This window comes from Ammospiza caudacuta, chromosome 1 (genome assembly GCF_027887145.1).
Source record: "Ammospiza caudacuta isolate bAmmCau1 chromosome 1, bAmmCau1.pri, whole genome shotgun sequence".
Classification (NCBI taxonomy): domain Eukaryota; kingdom Metazoa; phylum Chordata; class Aves; order Passeriformes; family Passerellidae; genus Ammospiza; species Ammospiza caudacuta.
In genome coordinates this window covers 136,974,593-136,996,956 of record NC_080593.1, presented here as the reverse complement: position 1 = coordinate 136,996,956, position 22,364 = coordinate 136,974,593, and the positions used below count along the sequence as shown (strand labels likewise).

At 40.9% G+C, this 22,364-nt stretch overlaps 1 protein-coding gene across 1 annotated transcript; it reads left to right on the top strand.

Moving 5' to 3' along the window:
* The first annotated feature begins 1,065 nt into the window (after positions 1-1,065).
* CA2 (carbonic anhydrase 2) lies at positions 1,066-18,131 on the top strand. Its single transcript, XM_058820575.1, has 7 exons — positions 1,066-1,304; positions 1,792-1,989; positions 11,383-11,501; positions 12,914-13,006; positions 13,759-13,821; positions 14,847-15,002; positions 17,275-18,131. The coding sequence occupies exons 1-7, from the start codon at positions 1,271-1,273 to the stop codon at positions 17,392-17,394; spliced, it is 783 nt and encodes a 260-aa protein (XP_058676558.1). The 5' UTR covers positions 1,066-1,270; the 3' UTR covers positions 17,395-18,131.
* Positions 18,132-22,364: the final 4,233 nt, after the last annotated feature.

Genomic DNA, 22,364 nt, shown 5'->3' with positions numbered 1-22,364 from the left:
TATTAAAACCAGATTTGAACAAACCATCTTAATAAGAAAATGGGGTTAAGTTACAATGTCATTTCCATAGCGAAAACTGCTCCGAGCAGAAAAACACAGACACAGAAAAGCCCTCGAACAGGACCATCTGCAAGCGCGCTCGGGCAGGCGCTGCCCCTCGGGGCCCGCCCGCTCCACGGCAGAGCCGGGCCAGGGGAGCCGGCACCACAGGAACGGAGCCTGGCACCTATGACAAACCCTGGCCGCTGGCAGGGCCGCCAAGGTCCGAGCCCTCCCGCCCTCCCACGGAACACCGGAGCGTTGCGCAATAGGAAAATATCTAAAATATGTATTGCACAGTTTTGTTCTCGCTAATCCAGCCTCGAGAGCGATAGCTGAGCCGCTCTCACAGTTAAGTGTGTAATACCTCAATGATAAGAATTACATGTAAGCGCAGCTCGACCTGCAGCTTCTCCGGAGGCGATCAGGAAAAACGCACTACGGAGCAATAAGCGGCGACAACCCCGATCTCCTGAAGCCTCACCACAGCTCCTCTCCGTGACTCCGCCGATCTGCGCCTCCAAAACCTGCCACCTATGACAGACCCTGGCTGCAGCACCCTCCGGCACTGCCGAACTGCCCTGCCGGGTTGCCCTCTTCCCTCTTTTCCCCCCGCTCCCAGCAGGGAGCAGCACCGGACCGCCCTGCCGCGCCGCGCTCCCGCACGTACACACAGACACGCACACAGACCGAGGGACACACGGACGCACACCCGCTCCCTCTCTCACGCCGCGCTCTGGCACCGCCGCCCGCCCCGCACCGGCTCCCGGCGCGCTGCTCGGCCCCGCCGCCGGCACCTCCCAAGGTCACGGCGCCCCGCAGCGCCCGCAGGTGCGCGATGCGCGGAAGGAGGGAAGGAGGGCGGAGGGGACGCGGAGGGGCGGAGGGGACGCGGAGGGGACCAGGGGACATGGGGACCAGGGGACATGGGGCCCCGGCACTCCCGCCCTGCCTGGGGCCGCGCCGACCCAAGCCCGCCTCGCCTAGCCCAGCCTGCCTGCCGGGGGCGCTCTGCGCCGGGCCCGCAGCAGCTCCGCGGCCGATGGTGGATTATAAGGGACCGCTCTCTCCGCCCCCGGCGGAGTCTCCCTCCGCCCTCGCCCGCACTCCCCACCCCTCCTCTGGCCGCAGAGAAGGGCATGGAGTTGGCGGGAGCCTATAAAAGCCCCTGAGAGCGCTCTGGGGCCACGGTGCTGTGACAGCCTCCACGGGCAGAGCAGGGCCGCGCACCATGTCCCACCACTGGGGATACGGCAGCCACGACGGTGAGTGCCCGGCGGTGCGGGACACCTGCCGGCAGCCGCGCCCGGGACGTGCCCGCTGCTGCCCCGCGGAGCCCTTGCCTGGAGCGGCAGCGAGCTCGTGGCGCTTTTTCCTCGTAACCTTGAAATGCACCTGCGCCCGGGCAGCGCGTCCGGCGCTCCGCACGCCGTGCCGGAGCATCTCCTGCTTCCCTGCTCACATTCCTTTACTTGGGGAAGGGAACGCGGCGCTCCCCCACAGGACAGGGTGTCCCCGAGGACTCCCCGGTACAGCCCCCGCCGAGGCTGCGCGGCCGCCGGGTGCCGCCGTGCCCAGGTGGGACCCCCGCTCGCCCCTGCTGCCGCCAGCCCACACATGTAGCGCGCAGTTAAAGGCTGACGCTGGTGTTCGAAATAGTTCGAACATCCCGATTTCCAGAAGGAGGGTTGTCGCTTTTATCTCCCTAACTTTGTGTCTTTTCCCACTGAGTTACGTTTCGCTGTCTTACAGGACCCGCTCACTGGCACGAGCACTTTCCCATCGCTAATGGAGAGCGCCAGTCCCCCATTGACATCTGCCGCAAGTCCGCCAAGTACGACTCCTCGCTGAAGCCTCTTAGCTTCAGCTATGATGCCAGCACGGCCAGAAGCATCGTCAACAACGGGCACTCCTTCAACGTGGAGTTTGATGATTCTTCCGACAAGTCAGGTGAGACCTCACATTCGTGTGCCGGAGGGGAATGGCAGAAATTGCTACTAAAATTTACTAAAATGTGTACTAAATCAAAAAGGTTTTTTAAAGGATGAAAATATACCAAAATATTCTGGCTTCTGCAAGGTGAGGATTCAGCAAACAGGAAACTGAGATCCCGTTAGAAGAAAACTAAGGCTGTCTAGGCAGCTAAACTTCAGTGAGGCTAATTGGTTTATTTTTGTATAAATCAGAAGGATTGGGATAAGGGCTTGGCTGTGGAAAAAAAAAGATTAAAGTATTTGACAGGAATAATTTTAGGCATAGGTTATCATAAGCTACTGATCAAATGGTTAAAAGAAGAGGCAAAATACATCGTAGGAAAAAAATGGCCTTAGAATAGCAAAGGATTACAGTTAACAACTTGAAGTAGATATAGTTTCTTTGGTTATCAAAATATTATTTCATGTTTCTGAAGCCACTATGCTCCCAGGTTAGTACATAATCAGAAGAATGGTTAGAAAATACCTCTGTTCTTTTGTAAGTCAATAAAACATTATCCCTGGCATTTCTTGATCCTGGGCTTTCTAGATAAAGTGTCTGACGCATTCCTACAAAGTTTGTTAGCAGGCACTCAGGTCCACAGTCCCGTGCTGTTCATTGTGCTCTGTGGTGAAATTAAGCAAGGAGTCCTGCAAAACCTTAGTAATCCTTACTGAAAGGAACAGCCTTTCTGATGGGCAGACTGAATCCAAGCTGTCCTTGCAACAAGGGTTCTGTATGTTGTCTTTGTAGTTTTTCATATGGCTGCATTTGCAGAAGTCATCACCCTGCCACAATGAATGTGCCTTTATTTTTTAATTTGGACAACAAAACAATCCTGTTGTAAGTCACTGCCTTCTCTATACACTGCCTGATTTAACTTGCTTGAGCAAGTGTCCTATTTTTCCTAAGTGTTTTGTTGGGCATGTCATTTAGGGAATGGTGCTGAAACCAAATGATCTGTGCCTACTAAAAATACGAGGTTTTTGTAACTAATGTAATACAGCGGTGTAACAGACATTCAGCAGTGCTCTAAGAATTTGACTTTGTATTTTAACTATAGTTTTTTGCTGGACAATATTAAGTGGTCAGATATAAGTGTTAACAGTTGTATAAATACACATAGGTCCATATATATAGTTTGCAAAAAGTGTCAATATTTATATTTTAAAAAGGAAAGAAAAAAGGTATTCTGAGCTCTGTTTATTTTTTTGAAACACTGGGAAGCTTAAGGAGCTGCATCGTGTTCAATCTAACAGTGTCATGTAGAATAAGGTAAATGATCCAGTGTAAAAAAAAAAAAAAAAAAAAAAAAAAAAAGATTCTCTTACCAGATAGGTGCAAGTCTACTCTTGCTGCCGTCCTGCTCCCACTGAGCCCAAAGGAATCAGGTTCAGGTCTCCACAGTGTAAAACAACTCTTGTGTTCACTTGGTGTCTACCTAAGTCTGGAAAGAACTGTGAAAATCTGGTTGTGAGGAAAAAATGGCAAGAACAAAAAATAATTTAAAGAATGCCTGCAGGAAGAATGCTCTTCATGAGAAGTCAGTGCAGAACCAGAACATCTGTGACAGGGATCCTTTGACAAATATGCAGTGACACAGCTTTCAGAGTGGGAGGATAGGAGATGCAAGTAGAAATATTCTCAGTATCTCTATTAGTGAAGCAAAAAATTATTATTCTTTAGAAACAAAAAGCACTAAACAGATTTCTGTGAAGCTGAGTAGGGTGGATCATTCACTACCAGACTTCCTATTGAAATCTACAGTGCATAGAATCTACCTGGCAGCACACTTAATGGCTTCATTTGTATGCGGTTAACTAGGTAACCTACTTTCCTTACACAAAATAGAGCTGTCTTTGACTTGTATCTGCTTGATGCTGAATTTGAGACTCAAATGTGCATACCCAGCTCTTGCTTAGACATCACACAACAATCACAAGGAGAAGCTATGTGAGGTTGTGTGATGTGCTGGTATGTTTTACAGAAGACAATGGAATAATATCCTGTAAATACTTCCCACAGGCTGTATTGCTTGTTTCTATGAGCTGTCCCATATGTGGTAATGAATTATCTGTAGTAGTAGGCGCAAAATGAAGTAATAAGATCATTGTTTGTGAATAATCTTCAAGATGAGTAACTGCACACAAAGTAGATCCATTTCATTAAGAACTGTCAGTCTCATAACTAACGACACTGAAGCCTTCTGAACAGCAGTTCTAGGTCTTGGTGTCTGTTTGATCACTCCTGCTCTTCTGAATATACAAAATGCAATTTAAAAGATAATAAATAATATTTAATAATAATGTAATAAATAATACAATTAAAAATATGCAATTGCAATTTTAAAAATTCCAAGCAGGTAGTAATAGCGTAAAGAAAATAGATATTTTCTATTTGGTATGCTTGGAGCCTTTTGGAATGCTTTCTTAGAAACTGAATTCTGAACTTCCCCATTCAGTTGTTACTTAGTCAGTCTTTGCCTTCAATTCTTGCAGTTACTTTCTTAATTTTCATATCCACTGTCTTTTAATAGTAGTGAAACATAAGGTATTTGTAGGTGTTCATCTTCAAAATTCTTTAATTTCAAAAATTTCTACTTCATTTTCACAGCCAGAAGTCATTATGATAAAAGTGTCACTAGGAGTAAAACTTTGAATTCAGGTTTATCCACTCTCGTAGTAGAACTAGACCCTACATGTATGAGTGAAGCAACTGATGATGATAACTCTCAAAATAAGATGTGTAACTATAATACAAGAACTTTACAGCAAAGGAGTCTCATTAAGGGTACTTCTTTTATCATATTAAATGTTGCATATTCCAGTCTTCTGTAAGGACTTGTGTATCACTTCCCTCACTTTAAAAGACAGAAGTAAATAGTGACCTCTCAGAGCCATAAAACCGCAGGACATGACTCTGCTCAAAAAACCCTCAAGAGTCTGAAAGATTTTGTAACACACATAAAGTGTGTTCTCTATGTGAGTTTTTCCAGAGAGTCTTTGAGAATTTATCTAAGTTCTGAAATTCAAGCAAGGCATGTTCACAACAGTAGACTCTGTATTCTGCATTTTCTGACCAAGTGTTTGATGAGCTTATAAAAGAAGTCAATTAGCCATGATTTTGTTCTGTAACAAGAATGTTAAAATATCATATTTTAGCTGTAGAACCTGACAGAAGTGAATTGAAACTATGGTGTCAAAGTCTAGAGACTTGACAAAATGTGCTGGTAATTTATGCTTGTGTCTAAGTCACTTAATTTTTCCCTTCTCCTTGTTGCTGAGCTAGAGTATTGAAATTCAGGTCAGTGTCCCAAGTAAATCTGACATTTTTGCAAACATTAAGTTATAGTAGAACTTAAAATTATGGGAAAGACCTTGAAAATGAAAATAATGTATTTGCCTTGATGCTAGCTCCCTTTGAGAGTCCTTCAGTAGTTGTAATCCAATATATTACCTGATTCTTTCTATAATTGTAAATATTAATGCATACATTTCAGCTGTCTTGAATTATGACTCACTGTAAATAAACTAATCTGTTTTGTCACAGTGGTTATTGAAGAGCCAGTGCATTGGCACTGCTCAGTTGGCAGTGAGTTTCTTTGAAAATAACATCATTGTTGCTCTTCTACACTTCCACTTCACTTGGTAAATGAAAGAAGAAGCGTGTAGGTCTGCTGTCTTTAAGGAACAGCTCTAAATCAAAGTCACTGCTACTGGTTTATTTTTAGGTTTCCCAGATCTAAAGATACAATATTAACCATGCCAGAATAATATTGCATGTCATCAGTATAGGGTCATGCATTGAAGGTCCACATTGGTTAAGCAATGAATGTGTTGATCCTTTGGAATCAGAGAACTGACTGATTATAGATTTAGGGGACTGCATTCAGACACCTGCTTATGTCACAAGTAATGTTGTGCATGGCTTGGCTAAAAAGTCAGAGGTTTCAAGGGCGTGTGATCTTTAAGTCATTTTTCCTGTGAATTGGGATCAGCAGAAGCTGCAAAGTCTGTACAAACAAGTAACTTGAATAGTTCCAGTATTTCCAGGAACTGGAAAGAAGATGAGAGGGCATGAGATTAGTCCTGCATGTTTCAGGTCTTCATTTCTTTACAGAGAAGTGTCCTTCTTCATTTACACTGGGGTGGGGTTGGTTTGTTTGGGGGGGGAGGTTTGTTTGGGTTTTTTTTTTATATTAACATGCAATTTCTGAGCAGACATTTGACTTGGATTGTGAATTTAACCATTATGGAAACTTCCTTCCTTTCCTTTTGCTAATCCCTCCTCTAGAGGCGCTTTTAATGCAAAACCAGGAGAAACTAGTCAGCTGTTATCAGCTGGGGCCACTTGGAAAAGTTTATTTTTAAGCTGTAATGAAGCTGTGTGCCAGATGTCACGATTACCCCTCCTCTCAGCTGATAATTTGTTTATTTACTTAAAGGCGTGAGGGACTGCTGCATACTTAGAGGCAATGCTCACACCTTGAATTTGCTAGTCCTTCATTAGATCTGAGGGTAGTATAAACACTGTCCAGCACACAATTTTCAGTACAATGAGCAGCCACTGCATTAGTATTTAGGTATTACATTAGAAATTAAATCAGTTGATACTTTCAAGAGAATTTTAATTCTTCCAGCTTGGTTCTCAAAGTTGTTGTAAGGCTATATAGTGTGAAATGTGAGTGCAGAAGGCTGGTCAGAGACTCAGTACAGCATCTTATGATTCTCCGAGAATTTTTGTTTAAAAGGCTACATGAGAAATAAGCTCTGCTGGTCCCAGGCAGTTGGAGGAATGTTAAGAACCTAAATTACTTTGTATCCTGAAGCAGGTCAGAGTCTTCCTGGCTGCTGCTCAGTCTGGGTGAAATAGTTCAACTGAGGTGAATTGGAACCGCTGACCTGCTGCAGATACACACGTCTTCAGGACTTGCTGTGTTTTGGCAACTTTTTATTCTGGTCTATCTCTGTGGAACATCCTTATAGCCTTATCAGGCTAAGTTTCTAGGAAGGTCAGAAGTAGGTTTGTTTTGGTTTTTTTCCTTATGATATACTTTTTTTTTCTCATAGGGAAACCCATTACAGATGTTTTCTGCAAATATGAGCCCTATAGTCAGATGCTTCGGTGCTGTCTTGCTCTTGTTACTTGTCATGATACAATGCCCTAGGAGGAATGTCTGAAAGAGATAACATAAAGAAGGAAACATCTCACAAAATGTGACTCTCTGTACTCCACGTTTCACAGAAGTGGCAGCTCACCCTAACTGAACTCTAGTCTGTCAGATGGGAAGCCCATCCTTGCATAAGAACACAAGGCTAATTCCTGAGCATCATCATAAGAGCCTTTTTCATGTCATTAATAGTACATGGTGCTCAAGTAGGTTTTTTTCTTGCCTCAAGTAATGCTTCATCTGCTTTGTCTTTTCGTCCTGTTTTCCACTGTACAGATGTCTGTGTACACACCAAAGTTTACCAAATATTAGCACTAATGTATGTACTAGGCATATGTTAACATAAACATATGCCTAGAATATTATTTAGACATCACACCTACTGTAGGCTGATACAAAATCTTGGTTTTCTTTGTGCTAAAGCAGTATGTGTGTAAGAGGGCTGTGCTCAAAGGTAGATGCTTGAAATTCCCTGCTGCTGGGTTTTTGTTTGGTAGAGTCTCAATTAGAATTAATTCTCCAAGTCTGGAGCTTTTGGACATCTACTGTGCTCTAGTGAACCCATTATTTCAGCTGCTGGAAGGAGCTTTGTAGTCAGTGATTCTCATTTGTAGAACATTTTCTCATTCTGCATTTTTCTCAGATTGACAAACTTCACAGTACTATTTTTTCTTGTCACACTAATTTGTATGACACGAAGGAATTCAGTCTACCTTTTTAAACAGTCTTGTGCTTCCTCCATTTTTATTAATCCTTTCACATGTTTATTGGTTTTATGAGGTGTATTAGTCTTCTGCTCTGTATAAAGAGAACATTCCATAGGACTTAACTAAATAACAGGAATTCCTGCAGTATTCCTACAGAAATTTAGATGTGGATGCTGCCACTTCCTGAAAAAAGGTATGAAGTGGTCGACAGCATTTTTTTTACAAGGCTGTTCTGCTTTACATTGGAAGGATAACTGTTCACCAACTTTCCTTTAAATAAAACAGTGAAGGTGTGAAGCCTCGGTAAACAGCTGTACCAGATGCAGCAAAACACCCTTTGATTTCTGTGTGTTTTCAAATATCCCAAGAAAGTGTAATGGAGTCAAATATAATTCACCTTCTCTATCCCACGGTTGGTATAAGTCACATAAAGGGAAGAGTTTGGGTGCTTATTTGACTTCCTGAATTAGTGCTTCTAATACTGTGTTCACTTAATTTAGACCAAGTTACGAGAACATTTAACAGTGAAATGTTATGAAATGTCCAGTAATTACTGGATGTTGCTAGTATAACTTTTCCAGTAAAGGGTAGAAGATAGAATGGTAATGAAAAAAACCCCTTTTTCTTAATCTAAGGAAAATAGCTCCAGATTTGTCTAATAAGTGTCTAATAGTGGAAAAGAAGAACAGGCATTGCCAAACTGTCACCTCTTGGGCTATAACACAAGACGAGGTTATGATAATTGTCTTGAGTAAATGGAATCTGTGAGAAAATAATGTTTTTTCAGCTCCTCTTGTGCTGTTTTCAGACAGTGTTGCATCTGAAGCTTTACTATAAAACAGAAAAGATCACAGCTACCTAGGTATTTTCGGGATGGTTTTCGCTAATACTGATTTCAAAAGTAAGGGAGCTAATGATGACATTCTCCAATATGGATCAGAACTTCCCCATTCCTTTTTAAAAAAGGGATGGAAAGGTTGGACTTTTTTCAACATGGCCTCGAATTGATATTCCTGTCAGATGGAACAAAGGGAAGTTGTTGGTATCAATGTTGTTCTGATTCTCTGTGGACTTTTATATTGCAAAAGGTGGTATCATTTGTCTATGGTTTGAAAAGCTTGCTCTGAAGAAAAAAGCAGTTCCATCATTCCTACTTTGCCTTTTAAGTTTAGTTTTACTTTCTTGGGAAGACTAAGAAGTGTTAAAAAAAAAAAAAACTGCTTAACATAGGCTAGAACAAGAGGGCCATTCTGTAATTAAGCCTGCTGGATTTGTATTCATTCACACTAATCTAATTGTTACTTTCTTTGAATGCTCTGCTGTGAGTCAAAATAAGCTAGTGCTGGATTTGAGAACCACAGAATTAGAAAAGTAAGCAAAAACTGCAAAGAGACTTTTCTGCATCTTTTGAGGTTTTGAGACTATAGCAAACTTTGTGTGGAGAAATAACACTGCAAATGAACTCAAGAACATTGCATGGTTCTGCTTTTCAGCATGCTTTCCATTGATAATAATAATGGCAGATTAACCTGTGCTGTGCTAGTGCTTTCTGAGGTCAAGGAGTGATGGAACCTCAGTCCATTTGTACCTGCAACAACCGGCAAGACTCTGAGCTAAAGGAACTGAAACACTGTAACTCCATGGCTTTATTTTAAAATTGTATACATGAAATGATTTTGTTTCTGTAAAGACACAGTAACCAGTTCCTTCATTTCCAAAAAGATCTAATATCCTTCTACAGCTGCTGTTCTGAAACAAGTACTCAGATTTGTAGCCCTGTGCTCGAAACAGTTATGCTTCTTGGAAACTAGCGCATGCAGAAATGTAAAAAGTAGAATAAGTTAAGTTTCCATTTGATTACTTTAAGTAGACATTCTTCTTTGGATCACATAGCTTGGAAATAGGTAGGGCAAGTCCTGGTCTGTTGGCTAAAGTTTTGGAAATTACATAGGTTGCAGTGGAACATCTATTAATGTTTTTCAAATAAAGATACATGTTGGGAGACTTCTAAATATATTTACCAAAGGAGCCCTTGGCAAATTCTAGATTTGTCCACTGAACCCAAATTTTGCATGCATAGGGAACACTGGTGGAAATGAACATATTTTTAAGAAATCTTACTTCAATTTCATGTGTTGCAAATTTTTTGTGAAATCTTTCTCACCTGATTGTTGGTATCTATGGCTAGTGTTGTCCATGCTTGTGTATAATGGGACTTTTTCAAACCTGCAGCCTCCTTTCCCAGTCAGCATTTGATACATATTTTCACACATGCACATATTGTGCTAATGTCTAGACTAATTGCAGACTGAGAGGAAAGCATCTTTACTCCTCAGAATCATTTTTTTGCACATACACAGAGCACACTTACCTGTAATATCTGATGTCAGCACTCTTCTGTCACTTTATTGTATATAGGTATTTATAGAGAGAAATTGGTCCCTTAAAATACCTAACACTTCAAATTACTTTTTGTTTTTAAATTTTTAAATAACAACTTAAAGATTTTATTTTGAATTTGGATTTGAGATGCTTGGGGGAAAAAATGAAAAAATCCCCAACCAAAACATAAACTGGTGTGAAACCTTTCTCTGATAACTTAGATAAATACCTCTATTTAATAGAACTATTTGTTATTATTCTGTGCTTTATGCTGCACTGGAGGAGACGTTGTCTGTGCCCTCAGCATTTTGCAATGGTAGGGCTTGATCCTGCAAATTATAATGGTGATTGGTCACAGTTGGAGTAGAAGGGTAAAACTAACAAGCAGAATAAGGGAGCTTGCTCTTGTATAATTCAAAGTGTGTCTAGGAGCTTCACTCAGAGCAGTCCCATAGCACAAGCAATGCCAGATAATGGAGAGCAGAAATAAACAACTCATTTCCAAAAAGTCCATCTGTGTAAGCATTGCCATTTTCACCACAATGGCAAGAAAAAGAGATTTGAATTCACATCTCTGCACTGTCTTCTCCTGTGCCTAGTGCTTTACCTTGCTGCAGGAAGGCTAACCCATGGCTAACAGGTGTTCAGGTTTAAATTGGAACCAAAATCATTTTACCCAATCCAATCTGCTACAGGATTTGCAGGATTAAGGCCTAAATGGATGAAGTATCGAAAATGAAAGAACAGACTACATTTGTACATGGAAGATGATTCAGTCTTCAAATGTACCTCCTTAGGATGATTCTATGTGGGCCTCTTACAAAGGGCTTTTTTAATCTATTTGGTGACAGAAAAGTTACATCTTCCTTCATCACTTGAAATACCAGCATGCCTGTTAAATTGCTGATGAGATGCTCACTGTAAAGTCACTTATGTTTTTATGCATTTATTATCAGTTTTGGTGTATTGCAGTAATGTACCATTGAGGATGATCTGGAGTAGCATGGCAGCATGCAATGAACTGTAAATCACATAAAAGACTTGAGATAATTTTTGTTATCAAGTCTCCCTTCAAACTGAAACAACTATGTGATTTGCTTTATTTTGCAGTGGTGCAGGGAGGAGCGCTGGATGGAGTCTACAGGCTGGTGCAGTTTCACATTCACTGGGGATCCTGTGATGGCCAGGGATCTGAGCACACTGTGGATGGTGTGAAGTATGATGCAGAGGTAGGCTTTACCTTCTCCAGTCTTCTTTGTATAATGAGGTTTTGATTTTTTAAAGTATTCCACCACAGTAGCACTTTCACTACAGATCCTCACAGGAGAAGGTTCGCATAGACAATTTTGGTATGATGCCACCTTAGAACATAGTCCTTGCAAGAGCAGGGCATTAGGCTTGTAATTTTTCTCAGCTACTTCATGTCAAAGAGAAACAGAAAACCCCACATTGATAATACCTCTATTTTTCCCCACTTTCTCTATGACTCTCGGAAATTATGAAAAAAGAGAATTACAGCACATCTGTACATGCACATCCCCTTTTCCTAGCTTCAGCTTTTAACATCAGAGGTCTTTATAAAAGCAGTAGAATAATTTTGGGACAGATATTTTCATACTTTGGTAGCAAATAATCAAGGAAAGTTATGAAGAGGGCAGACAGTAAAGTGCAATCTTACTGTCTGGCACTCTTTGTGATCCCTTGAGACTCCACGTGTCCCTCAGACCACTTAAGACTCCATATTACAGTCTGATACAGAAACTGAATGACTTTAGGGCCTTGCATCTCACCTTTCCTCATCCCCTGTTTAGAAATCTACCTCTGGTTTCTGTGACTGACTTCTAAAATATATTCATAAATACATATTTGTGGAACGTATCTGTGATTTGCATTGATAGATAAAAGAAACTGCTCCACAAATTCATTGGCTCTGCTGCTTTTTGATGAGGGAAGTAGCTTTTGTCTTATCTGAGATACTTCAATTACATTCTGTCTTTCACAGTACCATAATTACTTGTTCAACTTGACTTGCAGATGTGGGGAAACAGCCTGATGAACTTAAATTAGAAATAACTTGGAAATTAAAAAGAAAGTAACATCCTGGCTAACATGATCTGGAGATTAATTTCATATTCTTTTCCAAGCCTTTCCAGTAAAGGGCAGGACTTGCTTTAAAAAAAAAAAAAACCTTCCAAATTGTGAGTCAAATCTGTAGTTAATGTGTCTTCTCTGCTTCTGACACTGGCAATGTATGTCAGTGTGCTCAGAACTCCAGGATATATAGCATTAAAATACTACATTGAAATCCTGTGGGCTGTATGTGGGAAAAAACTTATGCTGAAGATAACAGGAGTTTCACCACATGAAAAGCAGAATGATACAGCCACAGTTTGCCTTTAAAACTCACCAGAGACTAGGAGTGAGGAGCAAAATAAAACACATTACAGAAATCTCTTTGAATAAATGAAACTTTAAAGTAGATAAATAATTTAACAAGTTCTTAACTGTACACAAAAGCTTTCAAACCTCAGCAGTAAAACACCATCTTGCTCTTAATAAATTACTTCCCTGCATCTTTATTTGTGAAGTATTCTGGATGGAATATCATCTTCACAGTGCTTCTTTGTTTTCTTGCTCCCAGCTCCATATTGTTCACTGGAATGTAAAATATGGTAAATTTGCTGAAGCTGTGAAGCATCCTGATGGTTTAGCAGTGGTGGGCATCTTCATGAAGGTTTGTGAAACTTTTACTTTTTTATTTGTCCAGCAAATTCATTGTGTTGTGAGGAGAGCCTAAGGGCAGAAAAGATGGAATAAGGCAGCATTGTGCTGTACTGCCCAAATCCATACCAAACTAGGTGGTGCTCCAAATTGTTACCTTCTTTTATCTATAAAAATTGTACACTGGCCATGGAGTGTGACTGCCATCCATCACTGTGGCCGCCCTGTAGCAGCATTCTTGCCTTCATCAAGACAGTGATGCTGCCTTACCAGTGAAAGGTAATGTGCATAACTGACCAAGTTGTGTGTGTGCATCTGCATTGTGACCAGACTAAATAACACCTATTTTCCTTTTCTTGTCATTGTTAAATGCCAGAGTGTTTTGTGTTAGTTGAATTGTCTTGACAGCTAGCTTACAGAGCGATCTGCTCCAGCAGTACGTAGTATTCCATCCTGGCCTCACTGAGGGTGACTTTTATTGGGAGGGTGACTTCCATAAAAGAAGAACAGCTTAGGTCCAAAAATAAATCCACACACTGTAAATGAAAATAGCTTCATTGTGTCCAATGTCCTTGGCTGACCCGTTTGTGCTCACTGTCAACTGGCATGATTTTACAGAGCCTGTTTAAGTCACACTGTAATACTCCTATTATGTAATGAAATGCAACTGGGGAAAAAAAAAGTTTCCCTGAGAACTGTAACAGAAAACTAAAGGTGTCATGAGAATGCATGGTGATTTTTATTTTCTTATGGTTTGTGTTACAGGTGGGAAATGCCAAGCCTGAGATGCAGAAGGTTGTGGATGCTCTGAGTTCCATTCAAACCAAGGTAATACTTGCTGTCTGTGTTCATGGACACCCATCACAACTGTGCTAAGTCATCCTCTTTGGAAAGTACAGTTTTTTACTTCTTCCCAGCCTTCTGCATATATGAAAGTAAAACAAACTTCCTGCCATTAGCAAAGGTGCTCCTATAATTCTAAAAGCAAAACAGATTGGAATGAAGTTGAGGTAGAGAGCATGAAATACTGGAAATAGTGATTATTTCCTATCTTTGTGACTACATTTCTCTTTCTCTGTCTTTTAACTGTTTTTAAGCCTATAGGATAGGATTCATCCTCCTAATCTAAACTACAGGTGCCCTTTCTCGTCTGTGGTAACAGATGGAAAAGGCATTTCCCCTCTGTGCATCTGTGGGTTAAATTGCCTTTTTCCAGGAGGTCATGCTTCTCTTAGCTATTTCTAGAGAGAGTTCAGATAAACAGTTTGATCAGTACATATAATTAAGGGGGAAAAACTTTTCCTGTGTCTTAAATATTGTGTGCAGTGTGTGTGATTTTAGTGTGCTGAGTAATGAGAAACTAAAAGTACTTGGTGAGTAATTAGGCACCTTCATAGTGGGTAAAGGCCAATGAGAAATGTGGACAGCAAAGATAAGAAATGAGACTATGCTGTCATCTTTCTCATGAGGTGCCCTTTGTGGTAAAGGGATGTGCTGCTTACTGCAATGGACTCTCCAACAGGTCTCACAGGTTCTGTGTTTCCCATCAATCAGTGTATGAGGCACTTGAAATCTCATTGTTTTTCAGGCAAGGTTAAATCTTATCTCTAAGACTAAGGAACATAAATGCAGCATTTGTTAGGAGAAGCAATATCTCGAAAATCTTGTAAGAAATATATTGCTGAGAGTATTTAATCCCAAAGGCACTGTAGTTGGCATGCAACACTTGATGCCAAATTCCATTTTTGCCTTTCTACAGCCATGGAGCTTTCCTAGGAGACTTCACTACTGCAATCCTAGTGTGTGCATATGCTCTCTCCCTGACATCAGCCCATCTGCTTATTTTATTGTAGGGAAAGCAAGCTTCCTTTACAAATTTTGACCCCACTGGACTCCTTCCTGCATGCAGAGACTACTGGACATACCCTGGCTCACTGACAACTCCACCACTGCTTGAATGTGTGATCTGGCACGTTCTGAAGGAGCCCATCACTGTGAGCTCTGAGCAGGTAGGTTTCCATTGGATGGTGCCAGTAGATGTGTACTGGAGTTGCACTGATGGCTTCAGTTCATCCCACCAGGTGATCTTTGAAGTGGCAGCATTAGTGCAGAGCTGTGCAGGGTATTAGCTAGCATCACATGTCAAAAAAATCTATCTGAAGTGGTAATCCTGACAGGACTCTGCTTCTGCTTGTGGATGTAGTTTGCTGTAGAATGTAAGGCTGTCTTCTATTTGGGCACTCCAGGGAAGATTGGGGGGAATTTGAAAAAAATTATCAGATATTTTTCAGATACATGATTAGAGCTGTCATGTGGTAAAAATCTGAAAAATTGAGGCATGCATGAAAGCACCATTTGCACGTGCAGAGTTATTCCAGCATGTATTGTGAGCATCAGCAGGTTTGCTGTACATGTAATTACCTCTCTGGGTCTGCTTGCCCTGAAAAGGCCAGGTTTACAAAGCACCTGGGGACCGTGTGTGCTGCATCCACAGTCTCACATTGTGAGTAGTAGCTGTAGTGGTCCGTTGATTTTCCAGCATTTCCAGGACACTGAGCTCTTTTTGCAAGTTGTCACAGAACAGACTGGGAAATCCTACGCAGCTTTGTGGTGATTCTAACAAAGCTCCCATTGTTAAGAAGAGGCAAAAATTGCAGATTCCAGAAGTCTGCTGCCTAAGAAAATACTCTTTTGACCAGCCTGAGAATGATGGTCTTCCTAGCAGGAAGAAGCTTGTGCAGATTAAACCACTCTTGGCCACAGCTTTCTGTACTATCCATTAATGAAATTAAGATTCCATTTTTGGGTTCAGATCTGTGTGCTTGAGAGATATAAATAGAATCTAGAGCCTGTAAATACAAAACAGCCCTGAAGGGCTTTAACCTTCAAATTCCTAAGTATCTTTTATTGATGCTAGAAATGCTAACAACCTGCACCTAATTCTAGGGGGCTTCTGATAGGAAAGAAAATGCAACTGAGATGTTTCAGAAGCAGGCAACACCCATAGAATATGTGATGAGGAAGATCTATTGGAAGTAATAACTACAGCAGTAATTGATTTTAATTTTTGTCTTTAGTAAACTGCAAGGGAGCATTAAAGTTGACACACTACTCCAAACTATTCCTATTACTGTTGATAATCCAAAGTTTGCAAATATGGTTTTATTATAAGGCAGGAGCACATCCACCAAAATAGTGGTTTTTTTCTACTCTACCTACTCCAACCACCTACACGTGGTAAAAGTCACCACTTATTTCTCCCTTACACATCCCTCCATGTTATCATCAATATTTCCACACTGTGTGGCAGTTTACTTTTTCATTCCCATACTGATCAAAACAAGAAACCGTATATAAGATTATTGATTCAAGGTTTAAGGTGGTTAGGTTTTCCAAAGCTAAAAAGAAGCTGAATACAAGAGTAGGGTATAGCAAGCCTGCTGTCACTTGTTGTGATGCAGCAGTTCCTGTCAGAGGTTCAGCTCTGAACTTTGTTCTGGTTGGTCCTGAAGGTGAAGTCCAGAGGACACAGGTCGCTGCTGAGGCCTTTTTTCCTTGAATGTGGAAAAACTGGTCTAGAACCTGATTTGTAGGAAATCCTATGACCCACCTACATACATTCATCAGCACTTCTACCTGTCCGTGTGAGACTATGTTTGGGGTGGGTTATTATTTTGGCACAATCTTTTTGTGAGTTTTGGAGATCCCTATTTACACATAAAGGTGCTTTTTTTACATCAGATTGTGAAAACGGTTCCAGTTGTACTTTAGGAACAAGTACCATAACTATACATATGCTGCTGTTGATGTGAAGCAGCTTTCCCCTCACAGCATTTCAAAATCAGGATAATTTGAATTCATTCAACAGCTTTATTTTGACCCAAGGGTAAAACCATTTTTAATTGTTATTATTTCAAGTGGACTTAAAAAAAAACAGCCAAAACTGTATAACTTGCAGAGGATTCTGAAAGGTTTTCAATTCATATCTGGATCAAGGACAAACAGCTCTTTGCTTGCAGAGTTCAGAAATGTGTGTCTATGTCCTTGTTTTTTGTGCATTCACAGTTCTTGCCAGGATATTTTGTGGACAGGAGGGGCTATGTCAAGGCTGGAAATGGTGTGGGTGAAATGCAGACCCGTAGGTGCTGATGCCACCTCAAGGCTACTAGTACTGTCAAAACTTTGGGTCAGAGCTCTGGTTCAGGCCCAAGATGTGTAGTTTCAACAAGTCCTGCTGAAATGGGAGGATGCATTTGAGGATATTTGTGCCTTTTCCCACAGATGTGCAAACTCCGTGGCCTTTGCTTCAACGCTGAGAATGAGCCCGTGTGCCATATGGTGGACAACTGGCGCCCATGTCAGCCTTTGAAGAGCAGAGAAGTCAGAGCCTCCTTCCAGTAACCTCAGTGCTGAGAGTGTTAGGAATTGCCGTGTTCGTGAGGAGCCCCTTTTGCTAAGCCCAAATCAAACTTTGCCGTGTGTGCCCAGGCAACATCTTGTCTCCCAGATCTATTTACTTTCTTTTGCTCTGCGTCTGAAATGCCAGCTATTGAAACGTGAAAGGCTCTTGGCTGAATGGGAAAGGGTTCTTAAGGTGTGGGGTTGGGGGAGGCAGGGGGTGGGTGGCTGTGTGCATTTTGGTGACTATTACTGCAACTGACACTTTGGTACAACAGTAAGTTGGCCACTTGGGAGAGGATATGGTGGTAGCAAAATAAGCCATTTTAAGAAACCTCATCTACTGGTGTGATAGTACACGTAACTAACGATAACTTGAAGCTTTGTAAGAAGCACAGGAATACCGAATCTAGCTATAATTTAGAGAAAAATGTATTTTGAGAAAGTTAAGCAAAATGAATATTTAGAATTAGACTACTTAGATTTTAAGAAACTGACATGTAAATATTTTTGAGACTATTTTGCATTTTTACCCGTGCTGTCAACAGCCTTAGTTACGTCTTAATGGTAGTGTTGGGTTTTTTAATTAAAAATGTTCTAAATTAAATGTTTTCTTTAAAAGTTGTCATTACCATAGAAATAATACAAAATATCTTTTCATTGAAATAATATATGTCCTAATTTAAAAAGGAAAATAATATTGTATTTTAGATAACTTCTCTAATAAATCTATACTTCTATTTTTTTGCTTCCCTGCTGTTATTTTAATTTTGGTAAGAAGTCACTAATCTGTTCACATGGTTGCATATGAAACATAATTATTTGATACATACATTGGGAATTGGCTTCAGTGACACTGAACATGAATGCAAGACTGTATGGACATGCTAAGAAATTTTCTCTAAGTAGGTGTCTTCTCTCTGATAGCAGAAGGAAGTGTTAATTTTGAGCAATCATTACAAATTATCATCAAATTGGAATGTACAATGAAAGATGCCCTCACAAAACTTTTGAACAAAATTCTATTGAAGAATGGGCTCGATTTTGGTGCTAGTTTTTAAATTAATTTGTTATGAGTTTGCTACCCCATAAGGAATCACGTTGTAATTTATAAGGTATCAGTTGGGCAGGCTATGTTCTGAAGCACCTGGATCTTGAAATGTGTGTGATGAGAATGAAGATACCTTGAAGTGCATACAAACAGCTTCAGAAAAAAATGTCAGATCTCAGCCTCTGAAAAGCTTCCACATGTAAAATGCCCACCATTGTACACCCCCCTCAAAATAAAACCCAACAAACCCAAAACCAAAATATGGATTTTACAGCTCTAAACCCATACCTTTACAATTATGATAACCTGAATACAAAGCACTAAGGCTGCTTGAGGAGTGGTAATCTCATTGGTACATGAACAGCTGAAAAATTATCCAGGCTGGTACATAACAGAGAATGTGAACTAATGGCTGGGGTAAAAACATGGACATGCCCTTGAGGTTCTAGCTACTGCTGCAATAAAGAGTTTCATATCTTATATTCTGTCACACTTCAAGGTTGCTCCATAAATAATACCTAACAGGGAAGACAATCAACATCAGCCATATATTTATCATCTTGTTTGTGCGAGTCTGTTTATCTGGAATGTTGCCAGTGCCATATGTTTGCCTTTGCTGAGGATGAAGTACTTCTGTATTCAGCCAGACAGTTCATGCTGGTGTTCCTAGGTTACATATTTAGGTACAGGAACAGCCTGTATTACGTCTTACCTGGGTGGTCTACCAGGCAGCACTAGTCTTTTTGCTTTTTCTGGAAGTAAGCCAAATTACAGAACCACACCTCAAAATCCTACCCAAAAATAAAAACCCTTTCCAGCTCTCTCCAGAATAAAATGATACATGAACTTACCACAAACTCACATTTTGCAGTTTGATTCTAGTGCAATAGATAGATAACCTTTTTTAAGGGAGACACGTATTAAGTCCAACCCGGAAATAAAGAAAACAATTTACTTGGCATTCATGATTTGTTCCCTGAATTGTGAGTTCAATTAAGATAATGGTGAACAGGAGCATCCAGCTCTTCTTTCTGACCTTATTTACTAATTGCTTATATAGAGAGTTTGTAATTAGGTCTTGCCATTGTTGCACAGCAGACAACACCCATTCTAACATCATCCTGTTTTAACTGGAAAACTGTTGCTGAATTCATAATGCAAATTAAGAGACCACTTTGGTCATGGAACCAGAGATGTTCCAGCACATGTAATTGTGTTACTGTCAACTAGGCAGCTCTGATTAAACGGAAATTCATGTAGAAGGAAAAAAAAGGGCTAGTGCATTAATTTGAAATCATCATAGGATACTCAGCCAGCACTTGGACGGGGGAAAGAGGGAAGCACATTCACTTGCAAACTGTTCATTTTGCACAGTTTGTGATCTTGTCTGGCACTTGTCTGCCAACTCCGTGTGTTAGAACATTTTATGATTTTTCCACTGCTATTTCTAAGGCTTGGATGTGTCCTAGATTGACATGGGTGGGTAGAGCTGTGATTAGAGATGTACCCTGGAAGATAAGATTAATGATGCCCTTCATAGAGTCAGCAATATTTATAGAAGTCCAGATAGTTTATAGAAGAGTATCACTCACTAAATGACAGCTTTAGGATTTTCTGACTCTCCAAAGGAAAGCCGTGCAAGCAACAGCTGTGTCAAATCTAGTACCATAGAAACAAGGAGTGATGAAAGTACAAGCAGTAGCTTTATTGAAAAACTCCCATGGACCCTCTAACATCCACCACTTCCTCTTCCAAACCACAGCACCCCATACATTCATATAGCACTTGGTGACAGTTGTTTACACTGAGTGTTTGGTATATTTTAAGTCTATTTGGGAACTGGACATTTCACTGTTGTGCACTTCCTCTTTCTCTATGATGGTAAACAGCTGTGCTGCCTTGATGCCATCAATGGTTCACTCAGGCCATGAGGCTCCCCAGCCAACAACATCCTAAAGGAAGATGCACAAAACTTTTCAGGGATCCCTGACTAATTTTAGACCACATTTCACTCTGTTTGTTATCCAAGCCGCAAAACAAGGCCATTTGGTTTGGCTACATCCCAGCCCATTGTGAGTTACAGTGCAGTGATTCTGACATTCACCCTAACAAGGAGCTCTCCCGAATGCTCACTTTGTTCAAAGCAGCTCAAAGCAGCACAGCTCTGTTGCCTGGCCTGATGGACCCAGATGGTCAGCAGGCTCAGTGCTAACATGGAGTAGCTGTGCTGCTCCTAATCCCTGATTAGTCAGTTTTGTCAGGAAGGATGTCACTGAGGGTATCACTGAGGATGTCAGTGCACTCCAGTGTATTAAGCAGTAAAAAAGGTACCCTCGGGTCACTTGGAAAAAGACAATACATAAGCCTTGTCTTTATAATCTTGCATGTTGTAAGGTATTCTACATATGTACAGAGGCAATCACTGGTCTTTTTTGCTCAGTGTGAGCTCACACCCTGAAAGAGTAAAGAAATGCATTGATATCATGTGCAATAAAGAAGTAACAGGTGCATATTAACATATAATTACATTATTTTCCAAAAGAATAGGGTTTAATGAGGCTCGTAATAATTATGAGTGGTCAAAGACCTGGAAAATTCACTGCAAAGTATTGACCTCCTTCTGTCTTGGGAAGCCCAAATGAACTCACTCCAGTGAACCTGCAGGGTTTATCAGCGTGAAAACTGGAGCCCTTGACCATTGAGGGATCCTCTTTCCTCATCTTGTGCCACCCTACCTTACAGAGGAAAAAGCAGTCTGGTGAAATGACTCATGGGATACTCTCCTCCTTTTTGCTCCACAGCTGGGCCTTCAGGAGTCCAGTGCACCTAAGCAGGGAAATGGAGAACTCTTTCCAAAGCAAAGGAGGAGGATATTCAATGATCCTGGATTTGCAAAACTGTGTAGCAGCAAAACACTTTGCTGGAATTACTCGAAGGTCAGGGAAGAGCTTCCCCTTTCCTTTGCTTAAATCCCTCTTTGATCAGCTGGCTTGATTCAAGAAAAGGAACATGAGCATATTTAATAGGCTGACACATCAGGTGAGGCAGGATACTGTAATTTGGAGGGCGCATCTCTTCACCACTTTATTAGCAGTAGTCTAATTTTTTATTCTCAAATGACAGTCTTAAGTAATATATTCTTTGAATCAAAATCAATATCTAAATGCTTCTAGATACTTGCACTGAGCACGTGTTTTGGTTGTTTTAGTGGTTAATAATCACGCTTCAAGAAGGAAGGTAGAAGTAGAAAAGAAAACAAAAGCAGCATTTGGCTGGAACAAAAGAGAAAAACAAGGCTTAAAAATATACCATCCTCACTCTAAATCTGTTCCTGGGAGACATTTACAAGGACAGCATTTTGCAGATCAGCTTTAAAAGGGGGTGGTAAACATAATTTCCTCCTACTCTCTGTAGAAGTGCATCAGGCCCTCTTAAATGCTTTCTGACTAGTAATTGAAGTCATACCCAGACTGCATTTTGAAATCAAAGTATTTTAAATTATTTTTAGAGACATAAACAAGTGTTCAATTAATAAAAATGCCTACACATACAAAATGCACTAGTCCCAGAATGAGTAAAATTCTCCTGCTGTGAGTTCTGAAATGTCACCTTCTGCTCTGCATTTCCTAAGGTTCTCCTTCTCTGGAGAACAACTCGTCACATCATCAAGTGTATGGGGGAAGAAACAACAGACGTTAAGGCCTGATCTGATGTGACTAATCACATACATGAGTAATCCTATCCATTAATCAAAGATTAATTGGTTTCCCACAGACATTGCACAGGAAGGGCCATTCTCCTTCCATGAGTAGTAGAGGTAGGAGGCTGCATACTTGAAAGGTCAGGTGCCCTGTTCCTTTTAGTTTCAGTTTAGGGATGTATCCTGAGGAATAGTGGAAAGGGAGTAAGATGGAGGAATGGG